This window comes from Salvelinus namaycush, chromosome 33 (genome assembly GCF_016432855.1).
Source record: "Salvelinus namaycush isolate Seneca chromosome 33, SaNama_1.0, whole genome shotgun sequence".
Lineage (NCBI taxonomy): Eukaryota > Metazoa > Chordata > Actinopteri > Salmoniformes > Salmonidae > Salvelinus > Salvelinus namaycush.
This window is the reverse complement of record NC_052339.1, coordinates 26,371,201-26,389,544: the sequence shown is the minus strand read 5'-3', so window position 1 is coordinate 26,389,544 and position 18,344 is coordinate 26,371,201. Positions and strand designations below refer to the sequence as shown.

General features: G+C 45.4%; 2 protein-coding genes across 4 annotated transcripts in view; both read left to right on the top strand.

Moving 5' to 3' along the window:
• Positions 1-13,364, top strand: part of LOC120028099 (receptor-type tyrosine-protein phosphatase mu-like) — a 305,294-nt gene extending 291,930 nt beyond the window's left edge. For all 3 annotated transcript variants that reach the window (XM_038973267.1, XM_038973266.1, XM_038973265.1), the window contains 5 exons: positions 3,633-3,764; positions 4,574-4,699; positions 5,196-5,359; positions 12,382-12,517; positions 12,900-13,364. In XM_038973267.1, the coding sequence (XP_038829195.1) occupies positions 3,633-3,764; positions 4,574-4,699; positions 5,196-5,359; positions 12,382-12,517; positions 12,900-12,953 (612 nt within the window). In that variant the 3' untranslated portion in view covers positions 12,954-13,364. The remainder of the gene's footprint in view (positions 1-3,632; positions 3,765-4,573; positions 4,700-5,195; positions 5,360-12,381; positions 12,518-12,899) is intronic.
• A 64-nt stretch (positions 13,365-13,428) lies between these two features.
• LOC120028100 (GTP-binding protein Rheb) overlaps positions 13,429-18,344 on the top strand; it is a 36,747-nt gene continuing 31,831 nt past the window's right edge. The window contains exon 1 of the mRNA XM_038973268.1: positions 13,429-17,167. Within this exon, the coding sequence (XP_038829196.1) occupies positions 17,116-17,167 (52 nt within the window). The 5' untranslated portion in view covers positions 13,429-17,115. The remainder of the gene's footprint in view (positions 17,168-18,344) is intronic.

Below are 18,344 nucleotides of genomic sequence, written 5' to 3'. Positions count from 1 at the left end.
GGGAGGAACAGAGAGAGAGAGAGGGAGGAACAGAGAGAGAGAGAGGGAGGAACAGAGAGAGGGAGGAACAGAGAGAGAGAGAGGGAGGAACAGAGAGAGAGAGAGGGAGGAACAGAGAGAGAGAGAGGGAGGAACAGAGAGAGAGAGAGGGAGGAACAGAGAGAGAGAGAGGGAGGAACAGAGAGAGAGAGAGGGAGGAACAGAGAGAGAGAGAGGGCCAGAGAGAGAGAGAGAGGGCCAGAGAGAGAGAGAGAGGGCCAGAGAGAGAGAGAGGGCCAGAGGAAGGAACAGAGAGAGAGAGAGAGAGAGGGCCAGAGGGAGGGACAGAGAGAGAGAGAGAGCCAGAGGGAGGGACAGAGAGAGAGAGAGAGAGAGAGGGCCAGAGGGAGGGACAGAGAGAGAGAGAGAGAGAGAGGGCCAGAGGGAGGAACAGAGAGAGAGAGAGAGAGAGAGGGCCAGAGGGAGGAACAGAGAGAGAGAGAGAGAGAGAGAGAGAGAGAGAGAGAGAGAGAGAGAGAGAGAGAGAGAGGGTCAGAGAGAGAGAGAGAGAGAGAGAGAGAGAGAGAGAGAGAGAGAGCGAGAGAGAGAGAGAGAGAGAGAGAGAGAGAGAGAGAGAGAGAGAGAGAGAGAGAGAGAGAGAGAGAGAGAGAGAGAGAGAGCCAGAGGGAGGAACAGAGAGAGGGAGGAACATAGAGAGAGAGAGAGAGGGCCAGAGGGAAGAACAGAGAGAGAGAGAGAGGGCCAGAGGGAGGAACAGAGAGAGAGAGAGGGAGGAACAGAGAGAGAGAGAGGGAGGAACAGAGAGAGAGAGAGGGAGGAACAGAGAGAGAGAGAGGGAGGAACAGAGAGAGAGAGAGGGAGGAACAGAGAGAGAGAGGGAGGAACAGAGAGAGAGAGGGAGGAACAGAGAGAGAGAGGGAGGAACAGAGAGAGAGAGAGAGAGGAACAGAGAGAGAGAGAGAGAGGAACAGAGAGAGAGAGAGAGAGGAACAGAGAGAGAGAGAGAGGAACAGAGAGAGAGAGAGAGGAACAGAGAGAGAGAGAGAGGAACACAGAGAGAGAGAGAGAGGAACAGAGAGAGAGAGAGAGGAACAGAGAGAGAGAGAGAGAGGGCCAGAGAGAGGAACAGAGAGGGCCAGAGGGAGGAACAGAGAGGGCCAGAGGGAGGAACACAGAGAGAGAGGGAGGAACACAGAGAGAGAGAGAGAGAGGGCCAGAGGGAGGAACATAGAGAGAGAGAGGGCCAGAGGGAGGAACAGAGAGAGAGAGAGAGGGCCAGAGGGAGGAACAGAGAGAGAGAGAGAGAGGGCCAGAGGGAGGAACAGAGAGAGAGAGAGAGAGAGAGAGAGAGAGGGAGGAACAGAGAGGGCCAGAGGGAGGAACAGAGAGGGCCAGAGGGAGGAACACAGAGAGAGAGGGAGGAACACAGAGAGAGAGGGAGGAACACAGAGAGAGAGGGCGAGATTGAGGGACAGAGAGAGAGAGAGAGGGCCAGAGAGAGAGAGAGGGCCAGAGGAAGGAACAGAGAGAGAGAGGGAGAGAGGGCCAGAGGGAGGGACACAGAGAGAGAGGGCCAGAGGGAGGAACAGACAGACAGAGAGAGAGAGAGAGGGCCAGAGAGAGAGAGAGAGGGCCAGAGGGAGGAACAGAGAGGGCCAGAGGGAGGAACAGAGAGAGAGAGGGCCAGAGGGAGGAACAGAGAGAGAGAGGGCCAGAGGGAGGAACAGAGAGAGAGAGAGAGAGAGAGAGAGAGAGAGAGAGAGAGAGAGAGAGAGAGAGAGAGAGAGAGAGAGAGAGAGAGAGAGAGAGAGAGAGAGAGAGAGAGGGCCAGAGGGAGGAACAGAGAGAGAGAGGGCCAGAGGGAGGAACAGAGAGAGAGAGAGAGAGGGCCAGAGGGAGGAACAGAGAGAGAGAGAGAGAGGGCCAGAGGGAGGAACAGAGAGAGAGAGGGCCAGAGGGAGGAACAGAGAGAGAGAGAGGGCCAGAGGGAGGAAGAGAGAGAGAGAGGGCCAGAGGGAGGAACAGAGAGAGAGAGAGAGGGCCAGAGGGAGGAACAGAGAGAGGGCCAGAGGGAGGAACAGAGAGAGGGCCAGAGGGAGGAACAGAGAGAGAGAGAGGGAGGAACAGAGAGAGAGAGAGGGAGGAACAGAGAGAGAGAGAGGGAGGAACAGAGAGAGAGAGAGGGAGGAACAGAGAGAGAGAGAGGGAGGAACAGAGAGAGAGAGGGCCAGAGGGAGGAACAGAGAGGGCCAGAGGGAGGAACAGAGAGGGCCAGAGGGAGGAACAGAGAGCGCCAGAGGGAGGAACACAGAGAGAGAGGGAGGAATACAGAGAGAGAGAGAGGGCCAGAGGGAGGGACAGAGAGAGAGAGAGAGGGCCAGAGAGAGAGAGAGGGCCAGAGGAAGGAACAGAGAGAGAGAGAGAGAGAGGGCCAGAGGGAGGGACACAGAGAGAGAGGGCCAGAGGGAGGAACAGACAGACAGAGAGAGAGAGAGAGAGAGAGGGCCAGAGGGAGGAACAGAGAGAGAGAGAGAGAGAGGGCCAGAGGGAGGAACAGAGAGAGAGAGAGAGAGAGAGAGGACCAGAGGGAGGAACAGAGAGAGAGAGAGAGAGGACCAGAGGGAGGAACAGAGAGAGAGAGAGAGGACCAGAGGGAGGAACAGAGAGAGAGAGAGAGGACCAGAGGGAGGAACAGACAGAGAGAGAGAGGGCCAGAGGGAGGAACAGAGAGAGAGAGAGGGCCAGAGGGAGGAACAGAGAGAGAGAGAGAGAGGGCCAGAGGGAGGAACAGAGAGAGAGAGAGAGAGAGGGCCAGAGGGAGGAACAGAGAGAGAGAGAGAGAGAGAGAGAGAGGGCCAGAGGGAGGAACATAGAGAGAGAGAGGGCCAGAGGGAAGAACAGAGAGAGAGAGAGAGGGCCAGAGGGAGGAACAGAGAGAGAGAGAGAGAGAGAGAGGGCCAGAGGGAGGAACAGAGAGAGAGAGAGAGAGGGAGGAACAGAGGGAGATCAGATTTGGTAACTCAGCAGTCTTGGGGCTTCCTGTGGTTAATAGCTGGTGGGTAAATTGCCCATCCATCTCTATAATAATCACCCCACGTTCCTTAGCCAGCCATTTTCCAGTCATGCCAAACCTAAACAGTAAGGGGACTGTCAGCATATCATGTTGATGAATGTCTTTTGCTTTTTCTGTGTGCTTCCACCAACAATTATGTCCTTATTGAAAATGATTAAAAACAGATGGCTTTGGATTGATTCGTCCCATCGTCATGGAAATAACCTAACCAAAACAATTGCAATGTGGTTTTTTTTGTCGAACACAGCAATATGACTGTTTGGATTGGTTTAATGGAAATAAAGTGTCATCAATTATACTCATTAGTAATCATAGCAGCAGATATGGATTTGGTATGTGGTAGCGGAATGAATTTATAATGCACAAAGATATCTGGAACGAATGAACTACGTTTCCTGTTCATGACTCCTTAAGAACAGACATAGTATCGTGAACTGGAGATTTGACCTCATTATGACCCCAAGAGTCTGACGACGTGTCCGTTATCTTTGGAACGTTTATTTAGAATACTACTGTTCTAGTAGACATAGTAGACGGACTTCCTCCTCTTCCTCCACAGAGCTACAAGCAGCCGTCAGCTTTCATCGTTACCCAGCACCCCTTGCCCAACACGGTCAAAGACTTCTGGAGGCTGGCGCTAGACTACCACTGCACCTCCATAGTGATGCTCAACGACGTAGACCCATCACAGGTAAGAGAGGCCTGTAAACCCTGCCAACATTTACTATACCATCAAACACAGACCTTCCGGATTTGGAGGTCTATAAAAACATATGTTTATCATTTAATAAAGTGCATGAGGACAATGGTTTTGGTCAACTACCAAAAGTCCAGGGGCCCTATCCTCCCATAGAAAGGAGAACAGACCAGTGTATGGTTAGATAAACCCATAAAGAGGAGGGGAAGGGGTCTGCCTCAAACTGACTCTGGGTCTGCCTCAAACTGACTCTGGGCCTGCCTCAAACTGACTCTGGGCCTGCCTCAAACTGACTCTGGGCCTGCCTCAAACTGACTCTGGGCCTGCCTCAAACTGATTCTGGGTCTGCCTCAAACTGACTCTGGGCGTTCAGGCCTGGGATCAAAGAATGGTGTGTAGCAGCTTTTCCTTGCAGCACCGCCCCCATGGCTGGCTACAGTAGCCTCTCGTACCCGTTTCTGACTGTAGCCAGGCAAACGGGGTACACTGCTATGGTGGAATGCCCTGGTTTGTGTCATTGTGGATTAGGCTCAATAGAGAGTGTTTCGCTCTTAATACGGAATCCATTTTAGGAAGTCCCTAGTAGTCAGTGACATGCTCACTTGTTAGCCTTAGCAATTCTCACTTCTCACCTCAAAAGTGTTTGTTCCTCAATCCTTAAACAATGCGACTTCGTCTCTCAGATAGAACGCCTCAGTTGTCATTGCTCAAAGCGAAGGTGTCGATTGTCAGCCACTTCTCAGTTTATTCAAATGTCTCATTTTAAATGTGTATGCAATAAGTGTGTGTGTGTTTGTGTGCAGCTGTGTCCCCAGTACTGGCCGGAGAACGGCGTGCACCGCCACGGGCCCATCCAGGTGGAGTTTGTGTCAGCTGATCTGGAGGAGGACATCATCAGCAGGATATTCCGTATCTACAATGCCGCACGGGTAAGAGACAGAACACACACACTCCCTCCCACTCGCACATGCAGTCATTCTAACATGTCCATATCTCTCTCTCCAGCCGCACGGGTAAGAGACAGAACACACACACTCCCTCCCACTCGCACATGCAGTCATTCTAACATGTCCATATCTCTCTCTCCAGCCGCACGGGTAAGAGACAGAACACACACACTCCCTCCCACTCGCACATGCAGTCATTCTAACATGTCCATATCTCTCTCTCCAGCCGCACGGGTAAGAGACAGAACACACACACTCCCTCCCACTCGCACATGCAGTCATTCTAACATGTCCATATCTCTCTCTCCAGCCGCACGGGTAAGAGACAGAACATACACACTCCCTCCCACTCGCACACGCAGTCATTCTAACATGTCCATATCTCTCTCTCCAGCCGCACGGGTAAGAGACAGAACATACACACTCCCTCCCACTCGCACACACAGTCATTCTAACATGTCCATATCTCTCTCTCCAGCCGCAGGACGGGTACCGTATGGTGCAGCAGTTCCAGTTCCTGGGCTGGCCCATGTACCGGGATACCCCCGTCTCCAAGCGCTCCTTCCTCAAGCTCATCCGCCAGGTGGACAAGTGGCAGGAGGAGTATGACGGGGGAGAGGGACGTACCGTGGTGCACTGTCTGTAAGTACGGTTGCAGAGGGAGGGTAAATAACTGGAAACTTTATAATCATCTCTGGCTCTCTGTTGCCTTATAACATGTCAAATATATTAATTTATTCAATAAAATTATTTTAAAATAGAATGACAAAGCTGTGAAACATCATCCTAAATATTAACCATTAACTTAGTGAATACCGTTGGTGTTTAATATGAGGATGTCAGCATGAAATATATATTTTTTTATTGTTTACACACTTGTATTTATTTCACTATGTCGATATGTATTTGTCAATGTTTTGCCATTGAACTGGTTGTAGTAGGAAGAGTTGCAGAGTTAATTGAAAATAATGCTGTTGTTGATTAGATGCTTTTTTCATGAATTAGGCTATTTAGTCACATAAATACTATAAATAATACAAATTAAAAAAGTTATTCAAGTAAGTTACAATAAAATGCCATAGATTTTCTGTTAATTACCAAAATTACTGAAGATCCCAGTAACTTTTGTAAATTACTGGTAGCTTTGCAGCCCTATCTGGAAGTACCTACCGGTCATGACTCAGCCTACACCTAGTGGACGGTAGACCTTAAACCTAGCTCTGTACTTCCTGAATGGGTGGGAAGAGAAGGGAATCTTCGGTATTTGATATAACAATCGGATGGATAGTTTCGGTCCAACATGGCCGCCCAAAATGCCACCGGGGTCACAGTAACACTGGACCACTCCGGTGGGACAGTGTGAAATGTCACGGTCATCCTCTGATGGGGATCAATTACACTCTGGCCATCGGGATGTAGCCCTGCGTCTCTTCATCCTGCCTTCTGACATCTGTAAGGGTGACATACTGAAGACAACACTCAAACATTGTCTGCCATCATAATGAACCATAATGAACAGAAAGCCATTTAAAGGCCCACTTCCTAATTCAAAACAACAACAAGACAGCAGCCCTGCTTCTTGTTTTGCTGTAAAGCTCAGGAATAGGGCGGAAGTATAGCACATTTTCCCCCAACATCAGACTAACTTCGGACACTCTCTAGCGGTTAGAGGATTAAATCACCTCCAGCTCAACATTTAAATGGACTGGAAAACAACGGTATGTTTTGCGACTAAAGACACCCTTCTAGCTAGCTGACCACCGATATTCACTGCAGTTTATGTAAGTTAAGTTAGGTTTTGAGAGTTTTCAAAAAAATGAATATATATATATATATATATACACATGTTGTGGGACATGCTGTATATTGTAAAATTCGACTGCGCGACAGACCACACATCATTTAATATCCAAATATTTACCTCTGAAAAATAGCTAATGGATTTCAGGCAAGTAATAATCTTTTTACCGGAAGGCTAGCTAGTGAACTAACTAGTAAACACTTCGTGTACAAGGTTGGTGTCTCTTTTTTGAACAAAATTAAACAAATATATCTTGTAATTGAACAAAATAGGAAGGTGGCCAATAACTGGGGACCGTATGCCGATTAATATGAGACGTATTGTGGGGGGTAAACCACTTATCAAAAAGCTGATAGTAGTATTTCTACTGAAATGTCAAACATGCTAATTGCTAACCCGTTAGCTAACATTTTTACGACACCAATAATCACAAAACATTGATGGCTTGATCACAAGAACACTGTTGAAGGTAATATATTTCTTAAACGCTGTTGAATATGCCGATAATACGGGGTGCTACGCATGTGTGTGTGTGTGTGTGTGTGTGTGTGTGTGTGTGTGTGTGTGTGTGTGTGTGTGTGTGTGTGTGTGTGTGTGTGTGTGTGTGTGTGTGTGTGTGTGTGTGTATATACACTGCTCAAAAAAATAAAGGGAACACTTAAACAACACAATGTAACTCCAAGTCAATCACACTTCTGTGAAATCAAACTGTCCACTTAGGAAGCAACACTGATTGACAATAAATTCCACATGCTGTTGTGCAAATGGAATAGACAAAAGGTGGAAATTATAGGCAATTAGCAAGACACCCCCAATAAAGGAGTGGTTCTGCAGGTGGTGACCACAGACCACTTCTCAGTTCCTATGCTTCCTGGCTGATGTTTTGGTCACTTTTGAATGCTGGCGGTGCTTTCACTCTAGTGGTAGCATGAGACGGAGTCTACAACCCACACAAGTGGCTCAGGTAGTGCAGCTCATCCAGGATGGCACATCAATGCGAGCTGTGGCAAGAAGGTTTGCTGTGTCTGTCAGCGTAGTGTCCAGAGCATGGAGGCGCTACCAGGAGACAAGCCAGTACATCAGGAGACGTGGAGGAGGCCGTAGGAGGGCAACAACCCAGCAGCAGGACCGCTACCTCCGCCTTTGTGCAAGGAGGAGCACTGCCAGAGCCCTGCAAAATGACCTCCAGCAGGCCACAAATGTGCATAAAACTTTAGTTTTGATAAGTCGGTTAGGACATCTACTTTGTGCATGACGCAAGTAATTTTTCCAACAATTGTTTACAGGCAGATTATTTCACTTATAATTCACTGTATCACAATTCGTGGGTCAGAAGTTTACATACACAAAGTTGACTGTGCCTTTAAACAGTTCAGGAAATTCCAGAAAATGATGTCATGGCTTTAGAAGATTCTGATAGGCTAATTGACATAATTTGAGTCAATTGGAGGTGTACCTGTGGATGTATTTCAAGGCCTATCTTCAAACTCAGTATCTCTTTGCTTGACATCATTGGAAAATCAAAAGAAGTCAGGCAAGACCTCAGAAAACAAATTGTAGATATCCACAAGTCTGGTTCATCCTTGGGAGCAATTTCCAAACGCCTTAAGGTACCACGTTCATCTGTACAAACAATAGTATGCAAGTATAAACACCATGGGACCTCGCAGCCGTCATACCGCTCAGGAAGGAGACGCGTTCTGTCTCCTAGAGATGAACGTATTTTGGTACGAAAAGTGCAAATCAATCCCAGAACAACAGCAAAGGACCTTGTGAAGATGCTGGAGGAAACAGGTACAAAATGACAGTAAAACAAGTCCTATATCGACATAACCTGAAAGGCCACTAAGCAAGGAAGAAGCCACTGCTCCAAAACCTCCATAAAAAACCCAGACTACGGTTTAAAACTGCACATGGGGACAAAGATCGTACTTTTTGGAGAAATGTCCTCTGATCTGATGAAATAAAAATGGAACTGCTTGGCCATGAAGACCATCGTTGTGTTAGGAGGAAAAAGGGGGAGGCTTGCAAGCCAAAGAACACCATCCCAACCGTCACCATCCCAACCGTGAAGCGCGGGGGTGGCAGCATCATGTTGTGGGGGTGCTTTGCTGCACGAGCGACTTGTGCACTTCACAAAATAGATGGCATCATGAAAATGACTAAGCATACTTCCAAAGTTGTGGCAAAATGGCTTAAGGACAACAAAGTCAAGGTATTGGAGTGGCCATCAGAAAGCCCTGCCCTCAATCCTATAGAATATTTGTGGGCAGAACTGAAAAAGCATATGCGAGCAAGGAGGCCTACAAACCTGACTCAGTTACACGAGCTCTGTCAGGAGGAATGGGCCGAAATTCACCCAACTTACTGTGGGAAGCTTGTGGAAGGCTACCTGAAACGTTTGACCCAAGTTAAACAATTTAAAGGCAATGCTACCAAATACTAATTAAATGTATGTAAACTTCTGACCCACTGGGAATGTGATGAAATAAATAAAAGCTGAATTAAATCACTCTCTACTATTATACTGACATTTCACATTCTTAAAATTAAGTGGTGATCCTAACTGACCTAAGACAGGACTTTTTTTTACTGAGGATTAGATCTCAGGAATTGTGAAAAACTGAGTTTCAATGTATTTGGCTAAGGTGTATGTAAACTTCCAACTTCAACTGTATTTAATTCAAAATGATCAAAAATCACTATCTATTTGACCCATTTAGTCTGGCCCAAGCCAACTTTTTTAACCAGACAAATCGGTGTGATATCACAGTGTGAATGTAAATGTGCAATCCAAATCAGGTGATCTCCACTTACTAAATAGAAGAAATACAGGAGAGAGCATGATCTGAATTACAAGAGGGAATCACATCAAATGAGCTTGTGGTTCCCGATGCTGCCCAGATGTAGCTTTTAATGCCCCGGTGGGAGAGGCCTCTGGGTGGGCCTCTGGGTGGGCCTCTGCCTCAGCTCAATCTGCCCTTCCTTATCTTCAGCAACCCCACTTTACTCAGAGAAATGGGGGGATGAGGAGGGGCGAGATAGAGGAGGGGGAGAGAAGAGGCCCCAGTTGGGTGGGAAATGAGATTGGAAAGTAGAGGGAAGGAGGACGACAGGGTGGTTGTTGATGTAGTCTGTGATTGGTGCTCTTTAACAGGTTTACCGGTCCGTTCTGTAAGCCAGAGAGTCCAGGAGAAAAAAACTAAACACCCACATACGTGACTTATTGTTAGTCTCTGGAGAGATTCCAATCGCCCGACCAGAGAGCCCGACACACACACACACATATAGTCACACACAGGCGCAGACACACATACACACACAAGATGCAGACACACAAGCGCCGAAACACACTAACTAGAGACAAACAGCCCACACAACACACACGTTCAACAAAGGTCAGAAAGAGAACACTGTCCATCTGCCTGACCTGACGGTCTATTACCCCCGTATAGTGTACTATATCGGAAATAGGGACCAAACATTCCCCGGAATAATGCGTAAGGCCAGAGGAATGTGGAGGTTGACAGAGGTTAACTCCTGAGTTGAGAGAGGAGAAGTAAACAGGTTTATTCGTACGAGAGAGTGGGGTAAGTTGAGCCAAGGCAGTAAATTGAGCCACCCAAGTTGAGCCAAGGCCTGTACGCTGAGCCACCCTTGTTTCTAGGAAACCAAACACAAATTGAATAATTTGACCAAATATTTAGGTAGAGGTCATAATTTCATGGAGTCTGTGAAGGAAGAAAAAATGGAAAGCAAGTTAGATCCAAAAAACTGATTTTCACCTGGTCAAATTAGTTTGTGTTAGAGGTTTCATGATGCTTGTATCTACACCAAAGTAGATCATTTAAAGATTGTTCATTACATCAGTTGGGGTCTCTATAAGCTTCAATATGAGGTCCTAAACCAAGCATGAACGTGCATCCTTGTAGATGTGTGGGCTAATATAGTCAAAATGTTTGCCTTGGGGTAAGTTGAGCCAATTGAAACATTTTCTTCATAGCTGTAATGCAAGGCATTATCACTGGGATATGAGGTAACAACAGGGCCTATATTAAGTGTTAAGTTGGTACAAATTATTTTTTAGGTTTTAAAAGGATTTTGTCAGTCAGATGTCTCTGGATCCAGTATGAAGGAAGTTAGACGTAGTTTCGTGAGCCCATGCTAACTAGCGTTAGTGCAACGACTGGAAGTCTATGGTATCTACTAGCAGTTACCATAGACTTCCAATCATTGCGCTAACGCTAGTTAGCAACTTCCTTCAAACAGCACACAGAGATATACAATTTTATTCACAAGTTCATTTGACTCTGGGGAAGTAGATGGATGGCTTCGTTGCCAAAATCCTGACATATCCATTTGAGACTGTGTTTAAAGATGCTTAAAATGATGAAAACAAAACAGCGATTAGGTTTGTGTTGAATTGTATTTGGGAAATAATAAGTAAAACCATTCAGTGTAGACATTTGTAGGTTACTTAACTTGCCCTGTCCCTCGGCTCAACTTACTCCATACCCGGAGGGGTAAGTTGTGCTGAGACCACTTTTTTTGGACAAGGTATGTTTTGAAAACTGTGATGTTTAAATGAATTGTGACTATTCCCAGGGATACACAACATCCTCAAATACAGTATATGTAGTTGTCTTTGTCAGAAAGAATACTATATTTCCCTTGACGGAGTGATTCTGAATGGAAAAATGTCTCAACTTACCCTACTCTCCCCTACACTGAACTCAAACTGCTTCCACTTGTGACACTTTGGGACTCTCCTTTTGCAACTCTTAAAAGCTCTTTGGCTTTTCAGACAGTAAAGTTGACCATTTGGAGTGCTTCTGAGGAAGAGCACTAACTACTTAGCGAGCCAGCTGTATGTTCCACACAGGGGTGAAAGTAGAATGAATTTCTTCCCAGTACGGGACCTATGCACCAAAACATTTGATGGGCCTAATCATAGAATTACATATAGAATCTCTGTGGTTCTAGTCATAAAGATTATTCATTTAACTATTACCATTTATTGTTGCATAAACACAACCTGTCATGTTTTCATCTGATTTGTCAAACAATCACTTCAAAGGGCTCCTTTACTAGGCTACCCGCGCACGTTCATCCACTCTCAACATATTACCAGCCTCCAAACAGTGGTGAATGGAAAAAGACCTGTTACACAAAACACTAAAGTGTAATGACATTTGGCGATTGTCATTAGGCCAGAATGTATGTATCCACTGCTGTCCGCATGCGTCTCTGTGTCGGCCACTCATCTCTGCCTTGGCAAAATGTCAGTTCTTGTCAAACCGCATCGCATTTTGGAGTGTAGGCTATAGCACCCAATTTCAAGTCCATTCACTCATTTTCCATGCCTCTGACATGCGGTAATGATAAAAAGTGGTGTAATAGCTTACAGTTTTCTTGACATTTTGTTTTAATTATTGTGATAGGCTTCCTGTTTTACCGGTAGCGCCTTACTTTCACCCCACACACACTTGAGTATCAGTGGGTGGCCTGGCCACCTCTTGTAGTGGTGGAATGGCAGTACGGTGGCGACATCTAGAGGGCAAAATCAAAACAACAAGCACAGAAAGAGATTGGGAAGTTTAAACAAGCTTTATGTCAAACATGTCATGAACCAATCACCATACAACACTGATAATGTTATTCATTCATGAAGCTTACATTTTGTCCAGGTAACACATTACTTAAAGCCGCTGTAATGTTTTAAAAATTGGACAAAGGATACTTAATTTGGGGGTGGAAATGTTTTGCAAATCTGACAGGTTTTTATGGACTTATTATACAAATATTATGACTAGGTCTACTAGGTCTAGATCCAACCCTGTCTCTTTTTCTCTCTCTCTCTCAGGAATGGTGGAGGACGTAGCGGGACGTTCGGTGCAATTAGCATCGTGTGCGAAATGCTCCGGCATCAGCGTTCGGTCGATGTGTTCCACGCGGTCAAAACGCTGAGGAACAACAAACCCAACATGGTCGACTTACTGGTAAGAACCAGTGCTGATCTAGGATCAGTTCTCTCTTTTAGATCATAAGGAATAACATGAGATGGAAGGGGAGGGGCTAATCCTAGATCAGCACTCTTACACAGTTGATTTATGAATACAGACCCTTATAGTGGTTCACTGGTCATCACTACACATTCTGCAGTTACAACATGCTAATGGGTACTTATGGGACAAGTTGTGCTGCCAAAGTCAGTTGAACTTGACTCCAGACAATTGCTGTTGACATTTTAAATAAGGAGAAAATAGCACTGTGATTGTGAATCGTACAGCCATTATAATGCAGTAATTAAAGGCCAAGTCAATTCAGCCACGTCTGGTCAAGTCACTGTCATTAATGTACTCTTCTTCCATTCTTTCACAGGATCAATACAAGTTCTGCTATGAGGTGGCACTGGAGTACTTGAATTCTGGTTAGCTGTGCTGAAAGCTGCTCCCCTCATCTGTCCTACCCCCTTCAAGCCCCCGCACCACAGCCCTCACAGCTTCCCTTGACACAGTCTCTTAAACCTGAGTGAATGTTGGTTACTGGAGGACAGAAATGAAGTGCTGTGTTCCGCCGGGCACGGGACAGGGTTGTGCCATCGCACCGCTACGGGACAGGGTCATGCCATCGCACCGCTACGGGACAGGGTCGTGCCATCGCACCGATACGGATTTAAGAAGAGGGGAGAGAGGGTCTCCCCCAGTCTACTCTGAAATGGCTACGTTGACCCTGAACTTGATGAACTTTCCCCCCCAACCCCTCTCCTCTCCTCTCTACTAGACAGTGTTACTGTGCCCCCCAACCCCTCTCCTCTCCTCTCTACTAGTCAGTGTTACTGCCCCCCCAACCCCTCTCCTCTCCTCTCTACTAGTCAGTGTTACTGTGCCCCCCAACCCCTCTCCTCTCCTCTCTACTAGTCAGTGTTACTGTGCCCCCCAACCCCTCTCCTCTCCTCTCTACTAGTCAGTGTTACTGCCCCCCAACCCCTCTCCTCTCCTCTCTACTAGTCAGTGTTACTGTCCCCTCCAACCCCTCTCCTCTCCTCTCTACTAGTCAGTGTTACTGTCCCCTCCAACCCCTCTCCTTTCCACTAGTCAGTGTTACTGTCCCCTCCAACCCCTCTCCTCTCCTCTCTACTAGTCAGTGTTACTGCCCCCCCAAACCCCTCTCCTCTCCTCTCCACTAGTCAGTGTTACTGTCCCCTCCAACCCCTCTCCTTTCCACTAGTCAGTGTTACTGTCCCCTCCAACCCCTCTCCTCTCCTCTCCTCTCCACTAGTCAGTGTTACTGTCCCCTCCAACCCCTCTCCTCTCCTCTCCACTAGGCAGTGTTACTGTCCCCTCCAACCCCTCTCCTCTCCTCTCCACTAGGCAGTGTTACTGTCCCCTCCAACCCCTCTCCTCTCTACTAGTCAGTGTTACTGTCCCCTCCAACCCCTCTCCTTTCCTCTCTACTAGACAGTGTTACTGTCCCCCCCAACCCCTCTCTTCTCCTCTCTACTAGACAGTGTTACTGTCCCCTCCATCTCCTCTCCTCTCTACTAGTCAGTGTTACTGTCCCCTCCAACCCCTCCCCTCTCCTCTCCTCTCTACTAGACAGTGTTACTGTCCCCTCCATCTCCTCTCCTCTCTACTAGTCAGTGTTACTGTCCCCTCCAACCCCTCCCCTCTCCTCTCCTCTCTACTAGACAGTGTTACTGTCCCCTCCATCTCCTCTCCTCTCTACTAGTCAGTGTTACTGTCCCCTCCAACCCCTCCCCTCTCCTCTCCTCTCTACTAGACAGTGTTACTGTCCCCTCCATCTCCTCTCCTCTCTACTAGTCAGTGTTACTGTCCCCTCCAACCCCTCTCCTCTCCTCTCTACTAGACAGCACTACTGTATTTACCCTCACCCCCCCCTCACTCAGAACAGCGCCTGAACAGGAGTTCACACTGATGTATTCTATTGCCCATATGTCACCATCTCCCAACCCTCTCTATTGTTTTAACAAAAAAAGCTCTCCTCTTGTCAGTGACTCCTGTTTATTGCTTTTTTAATGCTCATCGGATGATCTATGTCATTTCTGTTTTTGTGGGTAAATGCGACATGAGCGTAATGTTGATATGTTGGTTTTTAATCCACGTTTTTCATTTCCGTTGATATATTTTTTTTTCTCACAATGTTTGTTAATATGGTGAAGCGGTTTGACATGTATAGCTAAAGTTGAACCGGCATTAAGAAAGAGAAATCTTAAATGTTTATGCTGCCATCGCTTTGGTTGCTATTAGTATCGTCGTGCCGGCAGGAGGGGGAAAAAGCCGTCCTGCAACGTCCACACCAAGCTTTTCGTCAGGTCAACAGATCCAAAGCTTAATTAATTGCGGTCATTATTGTTAATATTGTAAATATTTTAAGTTGGACAGATTATTTATTCATTGAGCGTTTTTGTGAAGCACATTGAGTGACAATCATGTTTATTTGGGGTCATATTTTTAAAAACTTTCTTTTGACTTTTTTTGCATAATGTTGACCAGATGTATTGTAAGCCTTGTATTTATCTTGTATGGAAGACAAAAACTACTCAAACTTACAAATACATACATATCTATTGATATGTGTTTTTGTGTGTTGTGCAGATTTTATTCTCATCCATTTTTAGCTAGCAGTGGCTAAAGTTTGAAGTGGCTGTTTAAAGAAATCTGAGCCATGGATTATAATTCTCCTGGCTCATAGGCTACTTTCAGAAATCTGAGCCATGGATTATAATTCTCCTGGCTCATAGGCTACTTTCAGAAATCTGAGCCATGGATTATAATTCTCCTGGCTCATAGACTACTTTCAGAAATCTGAGCCATGGATTATAATTCTCCTGGCTCATAGACTACTTTCAGAAATCTGAGCCATGGATTATAATTCTCCTGGCTCATAGACTACTTTCAGAAATCTGAGCCATGGATTATAATTCTCCTGGCTCATAGACTACTTTCAGAAATCTGAGCCATGGATTATAATTATCCTGGCTCATAGGCTACTTTCAGAAATCTGAGCCATGGATTATAATTCTCCTGGCTCATAGACTACTTTCAGAAATCTGAGCCATGGATTATAATTCTCCTGGCTCATAGACTACTTTCAGAAATCTGAGCAATGGATTATAGTTCTCCTGGCTCATAGACTACTTTCAGAAATCTGAGCCATGGATTATAATTCTCCTGGCTCATAGACTACTTTCAGAAATCTGAGCCATGGATTATAGTTTCTCCTGGCTCATAGACTACTTTCAGAAATCTGAGCCATGGATTATAATTCTCCTGGCTCATAGACTACTTTCAGAAATCTGAGCCATGGATTATAATTCTCCTGGCTCATAGACTACTTTCAGAAATCTGAGCAATGGATTATAGTTTCTCCTGGCTCATAGACTACTTTCAGAAATCTGAGCCATGGATTATAGTTTCTCCTGGCTCATAGACTACTCTGAGTAATGAACATTAAATTGTAAAATACCAAAATGATCCTTTAAGGTTGAGCTTTGAGACATGCCATGGAATATGTTGATCTGATTGAATTTTGGTCATAATTGTTAGGTGCTATGAAATTTGCTTGTACATGTTAAGTGCTATGAAATTCAACGTGATTGTGATTGAAATCTATACAGAAGAGTACTAGCAGTGAAGACCATACCCTTTGTACAATGGCATAAATATATTGAGGCAAGAAACTACGAGACCCAGCATGCAACAGCATGTGATCTCGCCAAATATTTCCTCATTTAACCTCACTCTGCCTGCCTCATTGGGATAATTATAGGAGATTGTCAATAGTCAGTCCTCTCCTCGCTGGTGGCGCTCTACAGTTTCAATGTGACGTTGTATTCTGTAACAGTGAATGGAATCATTGCTATAATATGAAGTGAAGTGTACTGCAAGTATATAAGGCACCACAAGATGGCAGCAGAGACCAGAACCTTTATAAACCCATGCAAGATGAGATTTATGCGCCCATGTAGTCTCGTCTGCTGCTGACTTTCTGGTTGGAACGGCTTTGTTTCGAATTCATGTCAATAATAAATATGATACCTATATATTTCTAAAAAGGCCAATATGATGTGTACCCACAGAAGGATCTGCACATGTTCGTACTCAGTCAAACCTCGAGATGCATTTAGTTGTGACACTCATAACACATCATGCGCGAGTTACCTTTCTTGACATTTCTATATTATATTCAGAATGAATCGTTTTTACATTACAGAAATTGCTGTCAGAGTGCCATCATAACGGAATCGATAGTAGATTCTCCAGTCGTTGTAATCTTTAAGAGCCAATGAATTTCGTGCTTCTAAAAACTGTGAATACACGGTATCCAACCGCAGCTCAAGAAGAGGACAGAGACCCTCCTTTCTGCGTAAGCGCAACCAACCAACAGTGGGCATTCATTAATATTTCTTTGGGAGTGAGGTATAGTATACAGATGCGTGACTACTTTTTGCTAAATAGTTTTTTTATTTAAACGAGCTAATTGCAGGTGCAATTCTGGTCATTGTTGTTTTTAACATAGCATTTGAGATCTGTTCCAGTTTTTGATCATTTTGATGTAGTGTCGCTGCTAAAAGATGCCGCAGCCGAAATCCCGAAAAATCGCCGTCCTGGGCTACAGATCCGTCGGTAAGTGGGCGCAATTTAGTCGTTTTCAGTGGTGGCGAGGTCTATTGTGCGGTTTCTATGTAGGCGAGTTCAATGACGATAGCTTCACATACAACTAGCAAGATGTCAACGGCATGCTCATATCGAGCGGCTACTACAACAATGTCCGCTGCCCGGTCAATTGTTGCTGTTGAATCAGCCAGTCAGCTGAATGTCACTCAACTGGAAACCCACGACTCTATAGAGATTTCGTTTAGAACTGTAGCATAGGCCTACCCCTACTAGCCAGCGCTAGTAGGCCTCCCACTGAAATCGCAATTTAAATGTCAGTCTACAGTTAATTGCATTATGCACAGTACTTTAAGTCATGTTTTACATTTTTTGTTACGTCAATGTTGTTACGCAAGCCACTAACTAGCAAGACGGAGTTCACGCCACAGCAGGAGCGGTCCTGATGCTGGGACTTAATACCCCAGCTAGCACATTTGGTTTCTTAAAATTGTGGAAACGAACGTTTTTTGTTTCCCATTGGTTCTGGGAACGAAGCAAATAGTTTCCTGAACAGTAAACATGTTCTGAGAACAAAGTTAACATTTTGCCTGTTCTGGGGACCTTCATTTTTAGGTTGCAGGGAGGTTCTGAGAACGTTTTACTATGGTTCTGTGAAAGTTTTCCTGGGAGCTTTTATTAACGTTCTGATAATGGAAATCATAGGTTATTTGGAGATTTTTGAATAACTTTAAAATGTTCACTGAATGTTTCAATAAGACGTTCACTAACACTGCTAGCTTGGTCTGTTGAACTCCAAGCACAGGTGGGACAAATGTTCATGAATTTACTTAGGCATTCAAACATGTAATTTTTATTGTAGCACAGCGTCAGTGAGATTCAAACCTATGATCTTCAGTTCTCTATCCATGTAATTAGTCCACTGCGCCACCAGGATGGAGATACCAAGCCATGTTTCTTTAGTTTTTTTTACTCATACAAAGCTGTTCCATTTGATCTATTCAAACACCATATATCAAAGGAAACAAGCACTCATTAAGATCAGGTGTGGCCAATTAGTGGGAACGGCCAACACACTTTACAAGATAGAGAGTTTGGACACTGAAAACTGAACGTTTTTCAATAACATTCGTAGAACGTTCTTTGAACATTACTAATGGTTTCTTGTGTTTTTCATGGAAAGGTTTCT